Source organism: Varanus komodoensis, unplaced genomic scaffold (genome assembly GCF_004798865.1).
Source record: "Varanus komodoensis strain SLA01 unplaced genomic scaffold, ASM479886v1 scaffold91, whole genome shotgun sequence".
In the NCBI taxonomy this organism is placed as follows: Eukaryota; Metazoa; Chordata; class Lepidosauria; order Squamata; family Varanidae; genus Varanus; species Varanus komodoensis.
The window spans coordinates 1,629,333-1,651,748 of NW_025336610.1; the positions used below are offsets into that span (position 1 = coordinate 1,629,333).

The window sequence follows — 22,416 nt, forward strand, 5'->3', positions numbered from 1 at the left end:
TCCCATTTTGTCAGCCTGTGATTGTAGTCAGAGATTTAAAAGATGGAGAATGTAGCAGCTCCTCTGTGGGAAAAACGGTACAAGATTTGGGGCTTGCTTAGCAAAAAAATAAAATAAAATAAAATAAAATAAAATAAAATGAGGGAAGTGATGGGAGAAGACAGAAGTGTGTTTCTTTGTATGTTTACAACGTCTGTATTCCACTCCTAAAGAGATTCTGGAGCAGTAAACAATTTTTAAAGATTTTTGAAGGGCTCCTTTGTCTGTTCCCCTTGGGGAAAGATTAGTCTGTCCTTCACACAAGCTTTTTTCCCCTGGGGTTTTCCTCCCTACCTTTCTGTATATTCCTGTTTGTTGCCTGGCACAACACAGTGTGGTGTTGCAATCGAACCAAAAGTGGATGCAGTGATGGCAGCTTCGTGGAGAGAAGCCCGGCTCTGCAGTTGGATCCACCCTTGGTGGGCCTGCTCCAGTGCTCCGTCCGGTGCCTGAAACCCACCTGGCCAGCTGGTGGTATCACTCGCTCTGGGTGCAGGGTTTAAAAAACTCTCTCTCCTCCATTTGACTGGTAAAATGCTGTCATTATTCATAAGAAGGACTGTATAAAGGCACTCAGACAGAGCACAGAATCGCTTAACTGTAGCTGATGTTATAGGGATCTAGTGTGTTAAATCAAATGAAATAGTGGTAGTTGGGGAAGTAGAGAACACTGGCGTTTCTGTGAGATCTGCTTATTTATGAGCTTGCAAATGACCGTGGAGTAGCAGGCGGGCGGCCCAAGAACCAGCCTTAACTTTCGAAGCAACATCACCTTCACCCCCATCCAAAGCTCCTCTCCTTCAAGCCAGCTAAAACCCTTTTCTGTCTGCAGTGCACCTTTGCTTCTCTCAAACTGTTTCTTTCTCTGCTTACACCCAGAATTTCTCTCCACAAAGAATTTATTGTGTGCTTGTGATCCTTCCCTCACGCTAGTTTGAAGGAGTTTTATATGATGTGGCCATCTTCCCATGTTTCGCCTCCATGTTTGTAACTTTTCTTTAGAGCGAGGAAAGTCAAGTATTATTTCCTAATCTCATGATGAGTTACGATGAGGAGCTTGTCTATTTTCACAATTCTGTTAGATCACAGCTATGCCACTGTGCCACCTTGGGGTTGTGCAATGAAATATAGAGAGAGGCAGAGAAAGAAAACTGCAAGGACAGTGCAAAGAAACAGCTTTAATCTCACAAAGAAGATGGAAGCAGAAGTCTTAGCAAAGTGGCAGATTAAGCACCATTGGTAGAGAAGTTCCCAAGCCACACGGACTTGCCTAGGTCTTAGCGCTTCATACTTGCCGAAGCATCTTCTAGCCGTTTGTCTCCTTTAAGCCAGCCTCTCTTTGAACATCGCTGCCCATTAGCAATCAGCTATGCAAAAGTTAATTGCTTTTCTCTCTTGCTCAGCAGAGCATCATCATCTCACACAGAGAAACTTTGGTCCCAAAACATGTGCTGTGTGACAGCTCTGCTTTTTTAAGTAGGCACAGTAATTTTCTTCTCTGGGGAAAAGAAGACCATACACACAGCCGACCACATTCTACAAAACTTGCTGGTTTGAACTAAACTATGGGAGTTCCTGTCTGGCAAGTAGAACTCCCCAATACTGTTAATATCTAGGAATGTTTTGGATTCAGAATAAGGTCCAAACTATGACAGTGATGGTACAAAACCATTTTTCCAAAGCTCCGCTCACGACATGCCCACCATGTGCACGTCCAGCCTATCCTTGAACACCTGCACCGATGGGGCCTCAACCACCTCCTGTGGAAGCCCATTCTAGGACCCCGAGGGTGTGGAATGGGCTCCCACAAGAGGTGGTTGAGGCCCCATCAGTGAGGGTGTTCAAGGATAGGCTGGACGTGCACATGGTGGGCATATCGAAGATGCTCAGCCTGAAATCCTGGAAGAGGTGCTGCTGTTCAGAGCAGACAGCACTAAGCAGGGTGGACCAAGGGTCTGACTCAGCAGGAGACAGCTTTCTATGCTCCTGATATTTTGCCACCTCTGATAGGAAGCTGGCACATGGGCCAGACAAATCTGCCTTATAGCTCTTCTGTGTTACTGCTCTGTATTTTTTACCCACAATTCTGTTACATTCCCTTTCCACATTCATCTGCATTTTTTAAAGTCTCAAAACAATTTTATGTTCTTTTTCTTATACACTTCCATGTATTTTCTCTCAGATACACTCTTCAACAATTGTGGCAATGTATCATAGAAGTGGACATTTTATTTTTCATTTCATGTTTTGCATTTCTATACTTTGCACTAGCTGAAATTATCTGGGTGGTTTACCAAGATGGAAACATTAAAAATGCATTATAAAGCTGTATAGTCGCAAACATAAATGTAATGGGCAGCTAGTTCCAGTCTCTTCATTAGCCTCAGAGAGGAAACTTAAACCCTGTCACATGGGGAACACACAGAGGTCAGATTGCTCGAGCAGTGCTTCCTGAAAGCAATTACAAATGAAGGATAAATACATCTTGGCGAGAGAATTTCTGTCTGCCCATAAGGAAGTTTAATTTGCTCTATGTACACACACAGCCCTCGTAATAGGTTTAATTCAAGTTGTGTGCATATTCTTTTTCTCCTTGCAGACAAATGTGATGACAATTCAAAAAGCATGGGAGATGCAACATTACATAAATTAATGCTTCAGACCATACATCTAAAACCAGCACGACAGCCCCGGAAGCTGGCCATTGGGAAACATAAAATGGGTCTTGGGGACTGATTCCAGGAGATTGGGTTCCTCCTCTTCCACAAGTGCCGAGAGGAGCTTCCTCTGTGAACCGAGCCGAGGAACTGCACGGGGGAAGCCACTGCATGTGGCAGTGGGAGGCCCGGGTGTGCTGCGCAGCTGAAACTTGGCCATGTTGCCGTCCTTTGGCCCAGGCTTCGAGTGCTTGCAGGGTAAAGAATAAAGCGAGTCAGAGTCTGACTCGAGTGATTAGGGTGGAAGGTCAAACTGCTCACAAAACCCTGTTTTTCGTATAAAGGATGTGGGCGGAACAAAGGCAGAAATCAAGAATTGCCCCAAGAGACCAGGCATGACCAGCTCGTCGACTTTCGGAAGCTGCTTAATATGCAGAAATCAGCCACTGATGCTTTTCTTGACAGGGAGAGCATCGTCACCACCACTTGCCCGTGTCTTCCACAAATCCATTTGCCTCCTCGCCGGGGACAAACGGCCTCCATCCCTGCTCAGTGCAGAGAAGAGCGCTCCCCTCTCCTGCCCGGGCTCTGCAGGTGGTTGCCTCAAACGGCATTGGGCTTTGAGCTGTTCCTGCCTGCTCCAAAGGCCCACATCACATGGTGGGGGGACGCCCACTCTTCCAAGTTCTCCAGTATGTCAGAGGATAGGAGCAGGGAGTCAGGGGTGACCCCAAACTATGGCTGGCTGGTACTTTTTCAACCTTGGTTTCACATTGTCAGGGACTTTAACCCCCACTGGCCTGAAGAGAGCTACTCTGGCTGATGGGCAGGACAGAAATCTAATAAATAAATAAGGTCCGTGCGTCTAACCGCAAGAGACAGCAAACCACCAGCCTGAGTCAAAGAAACACAGGCTCTTTATTGAACTGCACACCCAACGGTACAGAGCAGCTTCAGAGACCGGCACCAGCCATTAACCGCCTAGGGGTTTCCATTCCTGTTGGCACAGACGCAGCCGCTGGCCATGCTGGCCTGTCCCCGTCCGTGCGTGGATAGGACAGGGACACGGTGCAGGCCCCTCTCCACACACATCCCCACGATGGGCAGCGAGGCAGAAAGTGAACTGCCAGCAGCTGCCTTTTCAGTATGATCACATCCTAGGATGCTGTTTCACGTGTCCGTCTCCATTTGGGTTGTGCTTGTGTCATATCCGCACACACAGACATTTTGAATTTCTGTATGGTTTTCCCAGTTGCAATGCGTGGTTGTGCCAGCTGGACCAGAAGGAAGGCTGAGCGCCAAAGGATTGAGGCCTTGAATTGTGGTGCTGGAGGAGACCCTGCGAGTCCCTTGGACCGCAAGGTGATCAAACCGGTCAGTCCTAGAGGAGATCAACCCCAACTGCTCTTCAGAAGGCCAGATGCTGAAGATGAAGCTCAAATACTTTGGCCACCTAATGAGAAGGAAGGACTCCCTGGAGAAGCGCCTGATGCTGGGAACAATAGATGGCAAAAGAAGGAGGGGCCGGCAGAGGCTGAGGTGGCTGGATGGGGTCACTGAAGCAGTCGGCGTGAGCTTGAGTGGACTCCGGTGGAAGGTGGAGGACAGGAAGGCCTGGAGGAGTGTTGTCCGTGGGGTCGCAATGGGTCGGACACGACTTCGCGACTCACAACAACTTGACTTAAGAGACGCTCTTTAGGTTGAGGCCTTGGCAATGTTACAAAGAGTTCAGGCACAGGGAATCAGAAATTTTATCAACATCAGACTATTGTTGTAGGAACAGCTTCATTGGACGACTGCCATGAACTCCTCCCCTTGCACATCCAAAAGCCATAGATCCTTCTTGCGCAATGTTCTTTATTTACCAAAGCATTTTCCAGAAGCACAAACAGCCTGGGCAGGCACAGAGTGGCTCACTGAACACAACCTAGTGTGGTGTTGTGGTTAAAAGTCTGGGACTGGGACTCAGCCGATCTGAGTGCTAGTCCCCGCTCAGCCAGGGAGCCGCGTGATTTTGGGACAGGCACAGACTCTCAGCCCAGTCTGTCTCACTGGGTTGTGGTTGTGATGATAGCACTGAGAGCAGCTGGAGGATAAGATGTAAGCTGCTTGGAGTTCACTGTACGGAAAAAATGGGATAGAAATTTAATAAATAAAAAATAAATCTAGTGTTCACCTCCAAGAACTTTCCTTGTGAGCATGCTTGGGCTCCATCCCCTTGGGAGTGGCTTTCTGAAAACACATGTGTCTCCTCACCGCGTGCCGATCCTCTGATTGGTCTTGTTCTGCTGATGTCGTGCCATGGGTTCGAGAGCCGTACCCCTCCATCTGCTTCCGGGAAACTCCCCTGCTCCAACCTGCCCCCCTCCCCAGCCGTACATCTTAGTTCCTTGCAGAGGCTGCCTGCCTACCTGGGAAGCCTTGGGATAAAAGCCTCCGCTCCTCTCATCTCAACGTCTGGAACTGGCCCACTTTCCAAGTTGCCATCACCCCCCCCTTCCTCCTCCTCCTCCTCCTCCTCCTCCTCAGTCCAGACAGGCAGCCTTGAGCATGTGTGCCAAGAGCAACGGTCTTTTTCACTCCCAGCAAACCGGAAAGTACGACAGTCCTGGAGGACTGACAGCTGTTGCTTCTAGAAGATTATTTTGGTTGTGGTTCAAAATCAAGATGTAGCCGCCTTCCTCTCCAAGTCTGAAGTCAAAGTGCTAATATTGAAGAAAGGGAAAGTGTTTTAAAGCTGAGGGGGGGAACCGCTTGAAGTGAGCTGGAAAATGGGAGGGACCCGGCTGTTTTAGGGGAAAAGTCTGTGCTGAAGTCCCTTCCTGTCCTCACTGACTGGGAGCGAACAACCAGCAACGCGGCACAAGGACCGAGGCAGCTGCCAGACCAACTGGGAAAAGCAGCTGTAAGTACCTCAGATATGACTCAGTTTTCTGGTGCTGAGCTTCACGTACCTCTTTCTGAAGTTAAAATCGAGCCCATTTGGGGAAGCCTTGCTAGACTCCTCTCTCCCCTGACTGGTTTTTCTTTCTTTCTTGGATTTCAGGGCTGCCCACAGGAAAGAGAAGACGCTTTCCTGTAGGGTCTGTAGTGAAGTTCCGCAAATGTTTCTCCTGCTCTGCTCTCTTCTAGCGCGTGCCCCGCTCTCAGATCCCATTTGAGAAATCTTGTGATTCTTTCTCAGAAGGTTTGTTCTGCTGCTTTGCAGGACACAGGTGGGATGAAAACGATATAGTAGAACAGGATGAAGTCCTTCTTGCACTTGTGTGACAGAGGCGGGGCTTTAAGCCAACTTTCCCGGGCCCCAGCCGGGTCACCTGCCCACTCAGCCCCTCTGGCGCATGGTCTTATTCCACTGTCACAGCCTTGGACAGCAGGCCTGTGCATGCGGAGCATCCTCGCCTGTTGGCCGGGGATTTCTTCGTACTGGCACGGCGGTTTCGCCGCAAACGAGGAAGGAGGTGGTTATAGTTTGGCCAGGTTAATTGGCCATAGCGTTACGAGGCCCATATTGTTTCAGATCGCAAACAGTGGACTTGTACGTTTTAGGAATAGCATGCAGCCGATTAACTGGGATGAAAAGAGATGTGATGTCGGGAAATTGTGATCAGGCTCTCCCACCTTCCACATATTAATAATCAACAGCGATGGCATGGAAGGCAGGGGGTGTTGTTGATCTGTCCTGCTGCTCTGGGGAAAGGTTAGCCTGCTCCCTGGCAATGGTCGCTTTTAATTCTTGTGTTCTGTTGCGTTAGCACTTACAGAGGTGGCAAACCTATACCTGAGATGTACCATTTCAGAGTGCAAGTTCCCCCCACAGCCAGTGTGTCAGGGAAGAGGCTGTTTTGGAACCATCCCCCCACTATGTTGTGAGATGGAACAGCCTTGCATGGATTCCCCCCCCCACCTTCTGTCTCAAATGGCACAGCCCAGAGACATGGATGCCACCTGGATGCAGACACCTGGATGCAGCCTTGCACCCAGGTGCAGTCCAGGCCACAGCTCTGGGCATCTTCGTTTCTCGCCCAAATAATTTTTAAGTCACTTTTAGAGAATAAGAGAAAGCAAAAGCAAAGTTGGCAATACATTTTCAAGAGCAACTCAAAACGCTTTTGGTATGGCTGAAAATAGCAAATATTTCTGTAATTCCAAGGGTATTGCATGCCCTTGTACATTTGTGTGATGGCCTCAGCAAAATGGCTACCCCGACAACCCCCAGGAGGACACCAGAGTGGCTGCATGTTAGGGAAAAAACCACAAATTAGCAAATGCAGCAACATTTCCAGCACTGTTTCTGCTAAACTTAGGTTGTGGTGGGAGAGCTGTGTCAGCAGAAGAGGGCAGCTGTCTGTACGCGTTCCTTAAAAGAAAAAAAAAGTGCTAAGCTGCCCACATTTCTTCTGCTTCAGTGTTCCTGGCACGATAGCCCCAGTTTAAAGCCACTGCCGACATGCTTGTGAAATGGATATTCTGTCTGCTTTGGATGCCACGAAAAGGCTTCTTTTAATCCTTCGCAGTCCTGGAAGGAGGACGCGGGTGGCTCTTCCGGAGGATTTCCTCCAGGTTGCGAGCGTGACTGACCCTTGACAGAGCTCGCCGGACTGAGCTTTTCAGCTCTTTCCGTCGTCTTTACATCCCGCCCAGGAGCAAGCTGCATGCCCCCTCAGCACAGTGGGTGACTGGCACCCGTTTTCTGCTGGAGTGCCCAAGCCCGGCCGGGGGCTTCCCCAGGCATGCGCGGGCCCCGTAGCGGAAGAGGAACCCACCTGCGCTCCACCTCCGCCCCTCTCCTGTCTGGGCAGCCCCTCTGCTCAGTTCTTCCTGGCCCCTACTTTCCCCCTCTTCAGGTATGAACAGCCTTTGCAGCCTCCATCGGCCTGATGGCCGTCGTGTCAGATGCGGGGAGTTTTCAGGGCTGTCCGCCTTAAGAGGGAAGCTGGGGGGCAGAGGAAGAGAGCAGAGCACACGAGCAGGGGACACGGTGGCAGCCGAACCGGCACGTTAAGACGGCTTCTCAGGACGCACGGTCACCCTGGGACGGTTTAATCAGACTGCTTTCCACGAGATCCCAGAGTCCTTTTGCAGCTCAGCTCGAATTCCTCAGTGGAGAAGGTCCGTAACGGGGGACGAGCCTCCCTGAAGGTCTCCCCGTGCTCCACTACCAGTCACAATCAGAATCTGAAATATTTACGTGGCTTTTCCACATCCAAATGCAGCCTGCCTGCTGCTGCACCGCGGGAAGCAAATACGGCGTCGGTTCTGTCGCGGTGCTTGGTGCACGAGGTAGCGGGACGGCTGCGCACAAGACGCCAGGCAGTGCAGCTCGGCCTCCGGAAAGGTGAGGGTCACCTGAGCACCTTTGCGCGTCCTCCAGCTGTCCGTCCGTGTCAAAAAACACCCTTATTTTCTGGCGCCTGACCCAGTAAATCACTGCCCCTCTTTTGAATATGTATACTCAAGAATGTTGTTTGATTTGCCGTGTTAAGGAAACCCATCCAGTTCACACTCCTTGGACTAATCTGTGGATGAAAAGGCGCTTCTCATTTTGTTTGTGCATGTCTCTGAATCTTGCAATATGCTTCGTAGCTCAAAAAGGGCCAGAATTCTTACACAATGTGTTTATTTTGAGATAATGTGCATTTCGTGTAAAATACCATCCAATGAATGCAGCCTGGCATGGGCATGTGAAGTTGGCATGGGCCAGAAACAGACAGATCGTATATTGTGGGACAACAGTCTTCGCTAGAAAAAAGGCCCAGGCGCCTCCTTGGCACTTTAATCAGTAGTTCGGCCTGTGCCGCAGGATCGCAGGCGCTGCGGCGAAACAACGTAGGAGGCTGCCTGGCGCCGGTCGGACTGCGGGGCTGCGTGTGCCCTGCGCTGACCAGCAGGGAGGACTTCAGAGTTTTGGTTGGGAACCTTCTTCCCTTACCTGGAAGTATCTGGAACATGGGATCCTTTGCATGCAGAGATCTTTGGTAATCCTTGCAGACACATGGTCCTCTGAAACATTGGAACACCAGTGTGGCGTAGTGGTTAAGAGCGTGGGATGGGGACTCAGGCGATCCGGGTTCGAGTCCCCACTCGGCCATGGAGCCCACTGGGTGACTTTGGGCCAGTCACAGGCTCTCAGCCCAGCTTACCTCACAGGGTTGTTGTTGTGGGGGTAAGATGGAGAAGGAGATGTTAGCTGCCTTGAGCCCTTTGTTGGAAAAAGGCAGGATATAAATCGAATAAATAAATAAATAAACACATGAATGTGGAGTTGCTCGAAAGTAAGCCCTATTGAAAGCAAAGTTTTCAATGTTGGATTGGATACTGAGTATGGTAATATGCATCTACTGAATTTGGATGTGGACTTGTGCCGGTGATCAAAAGCACGCAATCTGAAAGGAGGAGAATTTGTCAAAAGCGAAAGACAGGAAAGGAAGCCTGGACGTGTTTTTCTCTTGTGTCCATTCCTTAAGCAGGTCAGCTAACTGCCCTTGGTGGTTAAGGTCAAAGTGTGCCTCGCGTGTCTGGCCGGCGCCCTCCTTGTGAGCAGAGGACTTGCTGATGTGCGATCTGAGTGCTGCATTTCGGTAGAAAATGTGGGGTGCAAAACGAATGAATGGACGATTGGATGAGCAGGGTTGTATTGGTATGTAGGACACTGCCAAGGAAAGATGTTGTGTGTGTGTGGCAGCATCTGTGCATGATAAAAGAGCATTTTCGGCATCCTGTAAATCATGCATTATGATGGGAAACACCTACTTGCGACATGAATTAATTATGCGACCAGCTCTAACAAACTATTTTGCAAAAGCCGCACAGTTTTTCATTCACAAACAATGCCGGGTGCCCGCCCTGTCGTTCCTCCTGATGCCACTGAAAATCAGACGGCAGAGCAAATATTGCGGGTTTGACCACCGGCCTCCAGAAACCACCCCACCATTTTGCACACCTGCAGCAGCCAGTGCAGGAGGCGAATGGCCCCGGAGAGCAGGGAGCGATCGGAGGAGGCATGCTAGGGTGCAGCCAGCTCCCTCCCTCCAGGCTGCAAGCGTGTGGGCTGGGCATGGGTCAGCCTGTGGGGCTGGCTGGTTCAGGCCATCCCTCCCTCTGCCATGTCAAACTCGGAGCCGCAGCCAGTAAAACCGGGCCCAACCTGGGCACTGCCTCTCCTGAGATAGCGGCGCCCAGGCAGGCGTAAATGAAGATTTCTTTGCCTTGACAATTGCCGAGCAGTATCGAATGCCATTTCCGTGACATTGTAAATTGTCTTCCTGCTCTCATGGCAAATAAATCCTCGGCTGAGGTAGAATGTGGAAGCAATCATAAGAGACTGAAATGTTAGATACGTCTTACTGTAACCTTAATGACTTTGATTGTAAATTGCTCTTACGGTCTATGGGGTCAAACAAGTAATTGAAACTCTTGTAGGTTTAGGTAATGATGTGTTGAAGCTACGTTGTGTGGCTGGGGCGAAAGTCCTGTACTTCTCAGAAAGCACGAACAATGAGTACCTTGCTCATCACAGAAGCTTTTGTATCTAACAGCAAACAGAGATCCCTTCCTTTTGCTCTTGACAAGGAAAACCTTATTCTATGCTGAAATTTGCTTTTCCAAAGTAAAATACAATCGCCCTTTCATGTTTGCTAGTTTCTAATGTACTTTCCTTAGAACTATACCACTGTAACCCCTGTCAATACTGAGAAAAGTCCTTCCATGTTTTATGGCAGCCGAGCATTATTCCAAGGGCTTCAAAGCGGACTTCTGCACATGCAACAAGTAAACAGTTTTCGGCATCTCTCAGAAACCGTGCCAGCTTGAACGCCTTCTGTAATGGGGTCAGTGGCACCATTTGCAAAGAACCGCTTCCATTTGATGTCCCTTCCTGAAGTTTCTTCATGATTACATTTCCAAAGCATCTCGATAGGTGCAAAAGTCATTTTGACCTAGGTATTAGTTGGGCATTCCTACAGGAGCTATGTATGTTTTGCATTACAACAAAATTAAACCTTTGCCCTCCAAATTCTGCTTCAGGAAAAGCTAAATTCTGCAGCCCTGCATATTATGCAAGCAGCTAAGCTTTGCATAGGTTACCTTATTTTGCAAAATGACTTCTGGTGGAGAGTGAGGCTCTAAGGCCACAATCCACCACTGTCTTCAGTTCCTGCCTTGGCTTCTAATTTTTAAGTGACGTTGCCCTGCATACATTCAGGCATCCAAGTTTAGCTGTAAAGGTTGGAAACTTGGTTGCTATATTTAAATGGAAGCCTATATTCTTAGGTTGTTGAATTCTGCACCAAGTGTGTATTCTGTGCTTTTTCTCTGATTGTGCAGGTTCCCACACCGGGAAAAATGGCTTGGAAGGACACAGGAAAGGGCAAAGTATATTTCTGGGGAACTCTGTTCCCCATGTCAGAATTCTGAAAGAGAAATCACATATTTCACATGAACTTACCTTGCATATATTTTCTCTCAAACAAGTTCTGTTGATTCCGGTAAACCTGACTTTCCAATAAGCCCGCTTAAGCTTTCAGCCATATTTTAATTTCGAGGCTATCCTTCAGTTACTATATGTGTGTGCGTGCGCACGCACTTTGTACCGCCTGCAGTGATAGCAGGAAGCATGTCTTTGCACTCTGACGAAAACTTGCGACTGGGGGCGAGCTGCTTGTGAGGGTGGAGAGACACGTCCAGCCCCCCCCCCCCCCCGTCTGCTCAGAGACCGATGGCAAAGGCGTCAGATAAGGGTGTATTTTATCTCCCTGTCTGGTCAATCTGCACACAAAATTTATCATAAGGAAAACTGTGTTGGGAAGAGAGGAAGGAGTGAAAACAGGTGGAAGACACAGCAATAATATCGACTCCGTAAAGGAAGCTGCAGCCTCAAATTTACAAGCATTGAGCAGGGCTGTGGAGGGCAGGACAGAGGGGATTGGGTTGCCCCAAGTCAGAGATGACTTGATGGCACAGGACGAGTGCCACTCCATCTTAGCAGGGAAGAAGAATATAGCCTCCAATTAATTGACTTAGTTCGAATAGGAATCTTCCCCATCCCCCTACAAGTTGCAAGACTTTAATTTTGTTTATAAGACCATTTAAAATCCCACCTTTCATTTCACAACCACATCTTTTAAAAGTATGTTTGCAATCCAAATAATAAAATGAAACAGGGAGCTAAATGCCAGAGCCAATTAAAATAAAGCAGCAGCACAGGTGGAGGAAGTAAAAAAAGAAATAAATGAAATATCTGAACAGAACATCAAAAAGTGCAAAGAGAGGACCAGCTGAGCCTCGAAGTGCCAGCAGCTGCGCAGTTTGGGAGTTGCTGTGACTGGAGGGGCAGCAGCCGGTTTTGCAAGGCAGGGGCTCATCCTGCCAGTCCGCTTGGCCATATCCCCAAGGAGCATCCAAAACAGCAGGCAGTGGAGCCGAGCTATATCACTGTACCAATAGGAGCGCTTTTCCTTTCCACCAGACGCAGGTCTTCTGTAAAACCAGTGGGCTTTAATTGCCCGTTCACGACCAAGCCAGTCCAAAGCAGAGATCGCTCGTGGCAATGTATCGCTGTTGGGGATATCCGTTTCCCCCCGGCCGCTTTGAGGACGGCAGGGGCAGAGGGCAGTGCTCCTTGGACGAAAAAGCTCGGGCTGTGTGCCTCTGTGAGCTCTGGCTCCACACGCCACTGTCTGTGACGAAAAAGCTCCTTTCCACATCCCAGCCAACTGGCCTTCCCGATGCGGAGCAGAGCATCCCTCCTCTGATGCAGGATGCGGGGTGGGCGGCTCGTGTGGAAAAGGCAGAGCTTTTAAATACTGGCCCCCTGTTGTCAGGGCTTTATAGGTACATAACCAGCATTTTGAGTTGTGCCAAGAAACCAACTCCTACCCTCTTCTCCATTGTGTCTGGAGAGTGGTCTCACAGAAGGAATGGGGCTCGTGTGAAGCAGTTCTTGGAGTAAAGCTATCATTGCTGCTTCTCAGAAATGATCCACACAAGCTCTAAGATTAATGTTCAGTTCTGGGGAAGAAGCCAAAGACACAGCCGAGATAATTCTGCAGTGCTGGGTGGAATGTTCTCCATCTGAGCGTTGCAAAGTGATTTATGTACAAACACTAGGTAATTAAGTTTCACTGTGAACATTCTCACCCTTTTTAATTAGCTACATGTGAGTAATTTGTGGATGTTTGCACAGTCAATTTAATTGCATTAATGAGTCAGTTTGCCTGGAGCTTTAGCTCTGCAGGGCAATCCCTGGAAGACTCGCCTTTCGACACGGGGGCGGTTCACACAGTTGCTACAAGAGAAGCTCCTTGTTTCCTGCGCAGCACACATGCTGGCCAGTTTTCTGTAATTCCCTTCGCTGACATGGTTTGCCACATCATCCAAGCCAGGCAGCGTGACTTGCTGGGAGGCGGTGGGGCAGCCGTCCCCAGATAGCCCAACAGCAGCACAGGGGTGGTTCGGAGGCTGCCTCCCTCTCCCCCAGCGAGCCTCGGCAGCGGGGGCACTCAGGAAAGCCCGGCCGGCATGTGACACCGTGGCTTGGCCACAGCCCGACCCCGCGAGCTGGGTCAATGTGTGTACCCTGGAGCTCATCCGTGTTGGGTGCAGTGGCCGAGCAAGGCTCCGCTATCTTTGGGGCACTTGATTAAAACAAGGAGAGCGGCACAGTGCTAAGATGCAATCCCGCTGCAATTCTTTTCTCACAGCAGGCTGCCAATTGGCTCTGGAAAGTCACAGGCAGGTTGTGAAGACCGTACTCCTTAGAGTTATAAGCCTCCTTTGTCTGAAGAGGTTATGGAATCTCTGTAGAGGCTCCAGTATCAGTGACACGCTTGTCTTGCATCATTAAGGGTAAGAAAAATGGAAAGCATCAACGGTGCTGGAAAAATGCTTTATTCTTTAGGAAGCACGGCACATTTCAGCCCACTGTTTTATGTTCTTCCACAGGGGCTTTGCAGAGGCAACGCTTCATTTTAAGGCACGAGTGTGCAGGATTATGGGCATCCTCTGGAGGAGGAAAGCGGGGGCAGTCTTGGCCTCCCTGCTGCTGCCGCCTGCCTGCCAGCTGGACAGCTGGTTTTGGTCATCCGGTTCCAGTGCCTTGAATGGGGAGGGAAGGCGGCTGGAGCACCTTCGAGATGCAGCTCCCTGTCCCCAGGCTGCCCCCTTCACCTCTTCTTCCAGGGTCACTCTCATATATTGGAGAAGCGACCAGCATGATTCCTTTTGCACCGGCCGCAACAGCAGGCAAAGGAATCTGAGTGCAGATTCGCTGCTGTGAGGGGATCTACCCTACCCTTACCCCTAGCTTGAATCTGGGACTCCAAAGAATCCGGTCTCCCCTAGATGCTCTCTAGCCCCTCACAACCACCTTGCTCGTGTGTCATAAACAAAATAGGCAAAGACTGAATGTGCAAAGATTGCACAGACCGTATAAAATCATGCAGACTCCATTTGCGTGCTTACAAATCTTACAAAGCCTTCAGAGAACTCTGTCAGGACTGGCTCATTTATTTGAAGATAGGCGGGTGAGATTGCGGTTGAAAGGAAATGCAGGGTGTACCACAGAACAAAAGCAATCAGTCCGCTTCAGGGGTGTTACTCGTAACTTGAAATTGAATGTCATGGACCATTTCAAAGTCTTACTGCACAGAGGGGGAGGTTCTCCAAAGACAAGGTCCCAAGCACAGTAGAGGGGTAGCATCTGTCTCCTCATGGGGGCCTCAAAGAGCTAGGAGTTAAGTTACAAATCCATCCTCTTTGTTTTCCAGTTAGGACTTCCCATTCTCTGCCCAGAATTTCACATCCATGGCCTTGTGTTCTTGTTCTTATAAAACGACTGACTGAGTGCCAGTCCTTTTCTTCCTGAGATTACCAAGATGGTCCCCAGTTCTCTTCTGGAGAGCTTGGGACACCGTGCCCACACACATGTCATGGCAAGCAACCCTGGGTGGTTTCCATGGTGTGTGGTGTTCCTTTCCTAGCTGTGCCTGACAGATGGCCCAGTGGTTTCTACACTAGCGTGGTTTCCAGCTCCTTGTCCTGTTCCATCAGCCCCGTGCTGGAGCAGTTGCTGCAGCTGCCACTCTCTCCAGGGGACTCCGTGGTAGCAGCACACCGGGACGCCCAAGACCACGACACTAGGCTTGGAGGACAGGAGAAGTCATGGTGCAACATGGAAGCTGTAGAAGAGACCATTGCTGCTTATGGTGGCTTCTGAAAATCAATCAATCAATCAATCAATCAATCAATCAATGTTCCATGCTGAATATCACAACAGGGACCAGACATGCAAGAGACCACCCAGCACAAGAAACCAGCCTGCCTTGTTGTGTCCTGTGAGCCCACCCATAATTTCAACCAGGAGCACATCATTGTATATACCACGGTTCTGCTGGTTCGTGTGGTAAACTGCCTCAAATTATACTGTTTTTGATCCAGTGAGTCCAATCCAGCCACTCTGAAAGTATATTTACAGGATTCCCGACGTTTGCAAGGATTATGGTCTGCTTTTGTTGTTGTTCCTGGCTACACATTTACAAGGGTTTGTGTCCATTAATCTCTCTTGGCTATGAAAGCCCTTCCATTCCGAATTCTTTCAAAGGAAAACCGTGGCTAATCCTATCACCCTGGAATACCTTGCAAAATACGCCAGTACTTTTAAATGTTTCCCTGCAAGCCGTTAGCTGCATGACTTTGTGGTGGATAAGGTCAAATGGCTGGAAGATTTATATATGTTTTGTTTTCTTAGAAGGGCACATTCTGCTGCCGCTGAGCCTTTTGTCGGGCTGTTAGTCACTGCTCTCATTAGGTGGTCCCTGCCTAATAGTTGTCTTTCAGGGCCTGGGATTCCTGTGGAAAGCCTCCGTACGGAGCACGCAGGTCACGCTCGCTGTCCAAAAAAGCACTCTTCCATGCCGGACATAATTCCTTCCTGCATGACTCCGCATAGCGCAAATCCTGCGTGTGGGAAGGTTGAGAGACCGTGAGGGAGGGCCGGATGAATTCCCACCCCCCCCCCATAATTTCTGGTCAAATGTGATTGTTTCTCGCATTCACTCACTCCCTTGAGCTATACACATATGTAGCCACAACTGATTCCCCAAATGGTTGGATCTAAACTAAGTTCATTGCTATGTGCAACAAATGTCACCTGGATCGAACCCAAAATAAGCAGCCCCTTTTCTTCTTGCAGCTGCATCTTGGATGTATCTGCTGTTGCAATAGCTTTGCTCCTTATCTAGTCTGTAAATGGTGCCTCTGGGGAGAGAATGTGACATGTCGTGAGCGGAGCTGGCTGGAGCCAGGGGTCAGACTAGATGGCCCAGGGGACCCCTCCTGATTCGCTCTCGATGTTTCTCTGTTTACTCATGAAGCAACAGTTGCCCCATTCCTACCCTTCTATTTAAAGAAAAACTGAAATGTTCTAAAAACCTCACATTTCTTCTGGGAAATGCTCAGGCTCTGCCAAACCTCCATCTGAAGGGCTGTGGAGCATCAAACCAGGATTTTTCATCATGACCACAGCTGATGCAGCTGAAAGGTTATTCTCATCCACTGGGAAGAAATGCCATCCCTTGTGTTTCTAGTGGAAAAGCTTCCTGAGAAGCAAAGACCTGGTTGCTGGGAAGACCTGCTTCCTGAGAAGCAAAGACCTGGGTCCATCCGTTTTTGTGGAGCGGAACTTCTGGCCAATTGTCCGTCCGTCTGTCCATCCGTCCATCCCACTGTCTGCAGAGACAGGCTCTTCTGCTTTGAAGGGCCAACAAAGCTCACAGTGCGAAAGCTACACATGCAGAAGGGCCACGGTTCAGTGATGGAGAATGTGCTTTGTCTTCAGAAGGGCCCAGCCCGGCATCACCAGTGAGCAGACAGCAGCACATGCTTCTGGGACCCGGGGGGCCTCTGCCATTCAGAGGGAACGATTCAGGTGTGCAGGGAGCGGGGCTGGCAGCGAGCCCGGCTGCACTTCGGCCATGCAGCTTCTCGGGGATCTTGGGGCAGTTGCCACGCTCCAGCCGAACTTGCTGCACGGGGCTGTGGGAATGGGAGATCTCGCTCTGAGCCCCTTGGAAGAAGGCAGGAAGTGGATGGATGGGCCACAGGTCTATTTAGGGCGCGATCCGGTGCAAAACTCCCAGGTATGCAGGGAGCGGCAGGGCCTTTTCCTGTCTAAACTGGCTCAGGATTGGGCCCTTGGCATTAACACAGCAGTGGGGAGGTTGTGGGGGGTGACTAGTCAGGGCTCTTTCCATTTCAGTCCCCCTTTGTGGAATTCTGTGCCTATAGTGAACTGGGCCCGAGAGGGTTACAGCTCTTTATGCAGGATGAAAGCTGTTCTCATGCGCCGACTGGTGCGCTACAGCTTGTGCTCTTGGATGTGCGCCTTTTGTTCATTTATTTTTCTCCTCAAGAAGCAAAATGGTTTAGTCCAGTTCTGCTTGTCTTGACAAGCTCGAGCTTGACAACAGAAATGTGGCCCAAATTGTATTAGGCTCTCAATTTCCCCATCCTCAAGGGGAAATAGAGTCACGCAGGAGGGAATGAGGTATGATGCATCAGATCCCAAACCGTGCGATGATGTCTTTATAGAAATGGAAAGAGGCGGCTTTTGGCAGTGCATCAGAAGGCGCGTGTCTCCTTCCAGGATCTCCCGTGTGGCTGCCGGGGTGCTTTGGGGCAGCTCGTGGGGCAAAGGTCCCCTGCCGCTGTGCCTCAAATGAAAGCGCACGAGGAGCAGGCAGTTTGGCGCTGGGACTGCAGGGACTGCGTGCTTTCACTCTTTCTCTGGAAAGGCTGTTTTCACTCTGAATTGCTCCCCTTCCCCAGCGGGTTCTCAGAAGCAGGGGAGAGGAAACGAGCGTGCGGTGCCTCGCTGGGCTTCGCGTGCACGCTGGCCACGGCTGTTTAACGCACCCCAGGAATGCGGGAGGAGTACCCTTACTCTTGGCAAAGAGCTTGCTTAGTGAATAGTGCAGTTCCTCCTTGACTGGCTGCCTGTTTACTACCGGGTCAGGTTTAGGGTTCAAACGATAGCTCACAAAGTCCTGAACAAGTTGGGGCCCGGATACCCAGGAAAGCAACTTCTCCTGCACCAACCTGCCTGCTCAATGGGGCCGTTGGAGGGCATTCTCCCGCTGGTTCCATGCAGACCCAACCTGGATATGGACTGGTGTGAAACACTGTAAATAACTAAACAGATGGATTCCCAGAACATGCTTTTGTATCAGCCTTGCTGTCGCTCCTGCTTTCCTGGTGAACGGGTGCTGCGTTGTGCTGAAGGAGGGGGAATGCCTCGGCACGTGTAATGGTACAATCTCTCTTTTCCAGCGGCAGAAGATGGCTGACGAAATTAAAAGTGGTCTGCTCAGAAGAATATCCTGCAGAAACCCATTTCACACTATCAAAGTATGTATTGTGCACCCCCCCCCATCAATCCCCCACACCTCCTCCCTATGCAAATTCCTAGGAAGAAAAGACCTTTGACTTTGGATAGGTAGCTGCTACCTGCATCTCCTGTTTTGGTATAAATAAAACTGGCCACTTTGGGGTGGGAGTGTTCAAGGAGGGCAAATACGGTCTGAGTGAGCAAGAGCTGCCAAAATGGTATGAGATGAAATGCGAAAAAGAAAGAGCAGAACGTAGGGTGTTCCCAGCATGTGGGGGACACAGAACACTGGCAGGGCACACTCAGGTTCTGAGGTTAAACTTGGCTTTTCAGGCATCTCTCTCCCCCTCCCTCCCTCCCTCCCTCCCTCCCCCCTCAACCTCAACCTCAACCTCATCCCCAACTTCAACCTCAACCTCAACCTCAACCCCAACCCCAACCCCAACCCCAACCCCAACCCCTGCAGTTCTTTGTTGTATGTCAGGGATTCCTGCAGCTCTCTCAGTTGCTGACCTCTGGCTACGTGAGAAGCGCCATTTCAAGCATCGAGAAGCGTTTTGGACTCTCGAGCCAGACATCCGGAATGGTGGCCTCCTTCAACGAGGTACCTCCTTTGACGCGTGCGTCGTTTTCCCCCTGGCTTTCATAAGAAAGCAGTTTCTCCAGCCCTCTGAGAGGCATTCAGACTCTGGTCTCATCGCACAGGTGCCAAACACGATGCTGATCATCTTTGTGAGCTACTTTGGGAGCAGGGTCCACAGGCCTCGCTTCATTGGCTGCGGCGCCATCCTGGTCTCCCTGGCTGGATGCATCCTTGCTCTTCCTCACTTCATAATGGGACCCTATGAGTACGATCACTCTCTCTCTGGTAAGGACTTTCTATTCATCATCCTCATGGCCTTAAAAAAGACGCTAGAGAGTCATTAATGTCAGATTTCAGACAGAAGACAGAGCAATCGCTTTCCCCTTTTTCCATGCTAGGGATGATTAAGCCTAGAACAACATTCTGGCTGCTGCGCCTGTGAATCCGGGCACTAAACTTAAAAAGTTTTGTAGAAGGAAGGAGATACTGTGTCACACGCCTTCCTGCTCAAAACCCCCTGGACTCGCTCCTTTCCTTTCGAAGGGCCTGCCTAATGAAAGCAGAAAGCGGAACAGACGCTTGGCAGGATATACGGGCAGTGCAGCTCGTTCTAGGGAAATGCGAGGCAGAAGAATTTCAGGATGAACTGGGCTTCAGTTTCTGCTTTTGGAATTCCCCTCGCCTTGTCTGAAGCCAAGTGCCGCTAAGATAAATAGCTATTCAGTGAGGATTCGTATGGCCTGCCCTACCAACTTAGCTCTTGGGCCTGCCTAGGATTATTTATTTATTCATTTTACTATGTTTTGAGACAGTAATTATCTCCTAAAGCAGTTGACATCAATTAAAAATGAAGGATTGATCCGGCCCTCATACTTACCAACGAAGAAGTCAAGACACACATGGACAGGCAAGCAGGGAGAAATGATACGGGAAGGAGACTTTGCATCGCCAGAACAAAGCGGTTCCTTGTGAGCCAGCGGTTATATCCCGTTGTGGCGAGGAGGATCTTCCCTTGCCCAGGTGAAGATCCATGCTCTCCCAGTGCTGCAACTAACCCGCCGGCCCTTCCTCCCCTGCCCTGCTGCAGAGCTGTGCTTCCGCTCACTTCTTCGGCCGCAGGGCAGCAGGCCGCTGGAGCCGAGGAAGCGCTCTTGCCGAGGGCGGGAGACGTGGGATGGGGCGAGGCTGGCTGTCCCCGTGCCACGACGTTCTTCCCAGGGGCGGGTGGTGGTGACGGAGGGTGGCATGGCTCATGAAGGAGTTAAAACAGTGCTGGAGCTCTGTCCACAAGGGACGCTGGCCTTTGCGCCGCCCGTCCACCGAGGGAACTGGGTGGCTGCTCAGGAGGGGCCCCTCAGGGGCGAGAGGCTCGTTGGATGCCTGCCTTGCGATGTCCTTCATGCCAAATGAAGAAGATGGTTTTGCTCTCCGGGCCATTGCCATCCTTGAGGTTTCGCTCTTGTTAAACATGTGGTTGTGTTATTACTGCTGCTAACTTCTCCCGTAGGTCTGTACGACCGTTTCAAGCTTGTAAAAATTTTATCATGTTGATATATTTTCTGGATTTAACTTCTGTGAACCACCTAGAACGCTTTGGCTACGAGGTGATAAAAGCGTGCAATCAGAGAAGAAGCGAGTGAGGAGGGGCGAGCTTCCTCCAGCTCCACAGCCCCCCAAGCAACACAAGAGTGGCAGCCAAGATCTTTTAAGAAATCATAAAACAATGCGTAAAATGAAAGTAGTAGCAGCATAGTTAAAACCATGTTTTAAAAAACCCCGTGCTGCGCTGGCATCCTTGAAAAACGGAGGACGATCGTTGGCGTGTGCATGGCAGGTGTGGCAGTTGTCTGTTGTCTGCAAAGGACCGTGAGACTTGGTTTGGCCAGAGGTGGTGGTGGGGCCAAAAGCGCACGTGTCGTGGCGAGTCTTGTCTTGCTTTGTTCGTTTTATTACATGTATAGCCTGCCTTTCTTCCTCCTCTGAAGACCCAAGGCAGCTTATGCCGCCCTCCTCGTCCTCTCCGTTGAGCCTCACAACAACCCTGAGTGTGCCTGGCCCAACATCACCCACAGAGCTTTCTGGTTGAGGAGGGACTAGAATCCCCACTTAGAATCACAGAAGAGTAGGGTTGGAAGGGGCCACGAAGGCCATCTAGTCCACCCCCTGCTGCTGCAGGACACCACGTTACACCATCCCACTCAGGGGGCTGCCCAGTTTCCCCTTGAATGTCTCCCGTGTGGGAGAGCCCCCACCTCCCCAGGCAGCTGGTCCCACTGTCACATTGCTCGGACAGTGAGGAAGCGTCTCCTGATGCCCAACCTGAATCGGGGTTGTTGCAACTTGACTTGATTATTCCGAGGCCTGCACTCTGGGATCAGCGAGGAGAGACCTTGGCCTTCCTCTTTGTGACAGCCTTTGAGGGACTTATAAAGGGATATCATGTCCCCACTCCATCTTCTCTTCTCAAGGCTGAACATGCCCAGTTCCCCCAGTCTCTCCTCACAGGGCAGCGTTTCCAAAACCTGGATCATTTTTGTCCTCCTCCTCGGGACCCTTTCTCATTTTTCTGCATCTTTCCTAAATCTTCCTGAGCCCCAGTTCAACACGATCACCTTTGCACTCCCCCGCTTCTCATTTTGTTTTGATTAGTTAAGGTTTATGTCCTATGTTCTAGTAAAAGAATAGTCAAAGTGGCTTACGATGAAATTGATGGAATATAACAAAACGAACTACAAAGATACAGCTGTTAGAAGTATTATTAATAGTAGGTACAGCATCAAAGGCAGCATAAAGCAGTGGCTGCTCTTTAAAAGCTAGCCGAAACCATCTGAAGAATCGCTGCCATCTGCCAGCAGATGGAAAGCGGCAATCAGATGCCTCCCCGCAGGATTCCACAGCTGTGGCTCCTCTGCCAGGGATGTGCGAGGAATCTGCCTGGGGCAGGAATCCATGGATCCACGGGCTCAGGGCCCCCGGCTCCAGTCTGCCTGGTGGTACTGCTTGCCGCATCCCTCTTCCGCGTCCTGCGGCAGCCGCATCTGTGCCACTTGCGCAGCCGCGGTCTGTGGGCATTTGCGGGCTTCCTCCTGGCTCAGCTTGCTTCCAGGACTGGGCCAAGCACAAGGGGAAGTCCACAGTTGCGAGAGGGAGGGATTCCCAAGGGGCTTGTCCAGCACAGAGAGGCCCGTCTCTCGTGGCTTTCATTGCCTGGATGGAGAGCGGGACCCCCAGGGCTGATCTGAAGGGCCCGGTGGTTCTTGAGGCAACGTGCTCCTAAGCCAGCCAAAGGCCAATTCCCCCACCCTGAAGTGAGCCTAGAAACTAACAGGCAGTGGGAGCGGGGGGACAGGAGGGCGAGTGTGCTCCGGCAACGGCAGTGTGGGCTGGGTCTGAAGCACTGGAGGGATGCCGCTTGGGAGTAGCCGGGGCACAGAGAGCTGAGAGCAGCCCCATCTTCTCGTGGGAGGGGTGCAGCTGGTGAGCCTGCGAAAACCCGTCCGAGGCACTCCTTGCTGCTGCCGCTGCCACATGGGGACCCAGGAGAGCCACATCCCAGAGGCCCTGTGCTTCAGGAAAGTGCAGCATCGTTCAAGACGCGTGGATTCACTGCTCCCGAGCAACCAGGGCGCCCGACCGGCAGACCTCTGCGCCAAGTCTCTCTGCGCCGTTCTTGAATGGATTTCGGACGTCGGCTTCTCACTTCCATTGCCTCTTGGGAGATCCAGAGGGGAAGGGCTGTTTCAGCAGATCACCGT

At 50.6% G+C, this 22,416-nt stretch overlaps 1 protein-coding gene across 2 annotated transcripts in view; it reads left to right on the forward strand.

Annotated features, from left to right (window-relative positions):
• The first annotated feature begins 5,430 nt into the window (after positions 1 to 5,430).
• The window catches only part of SLCO2B1 (solute carrier organic anion transporter family member 2B1), a 45,443-nt gene continuing 28,457 nt past the window's right edge, over positions 5,431 to 22,416 (forward strand). Inside the window, exons 1-4 of one of the 2 annotated variants that reach the window (XM_044418545.1) lie at positions 5,431 to 5,601; positions 18,021 to 18,098; positions 18,545 to 18,682; positions 18,784 to 18,946. In XM_044418545.1, coding sequence (XP_044274480.1) covers positions 18,030 to 18,098; positions 18,545 to 18,682; positions 18,784 to 18,946 — 370 coding nt within the window. In that variant the 5' untranslated portion in view covers positions 5,431 to 5,601; positions 18,021 to 18,029. Of the gene's footprint in view, positions 5,602 to 17,815; positions 18,099 to 18,544; positions 18,683 to 18,783; positions 18,947 to 22,416 lie in introns of those variants that run through there. The other variant, XM_044418547.1, reaches the window with a different exon arrangement.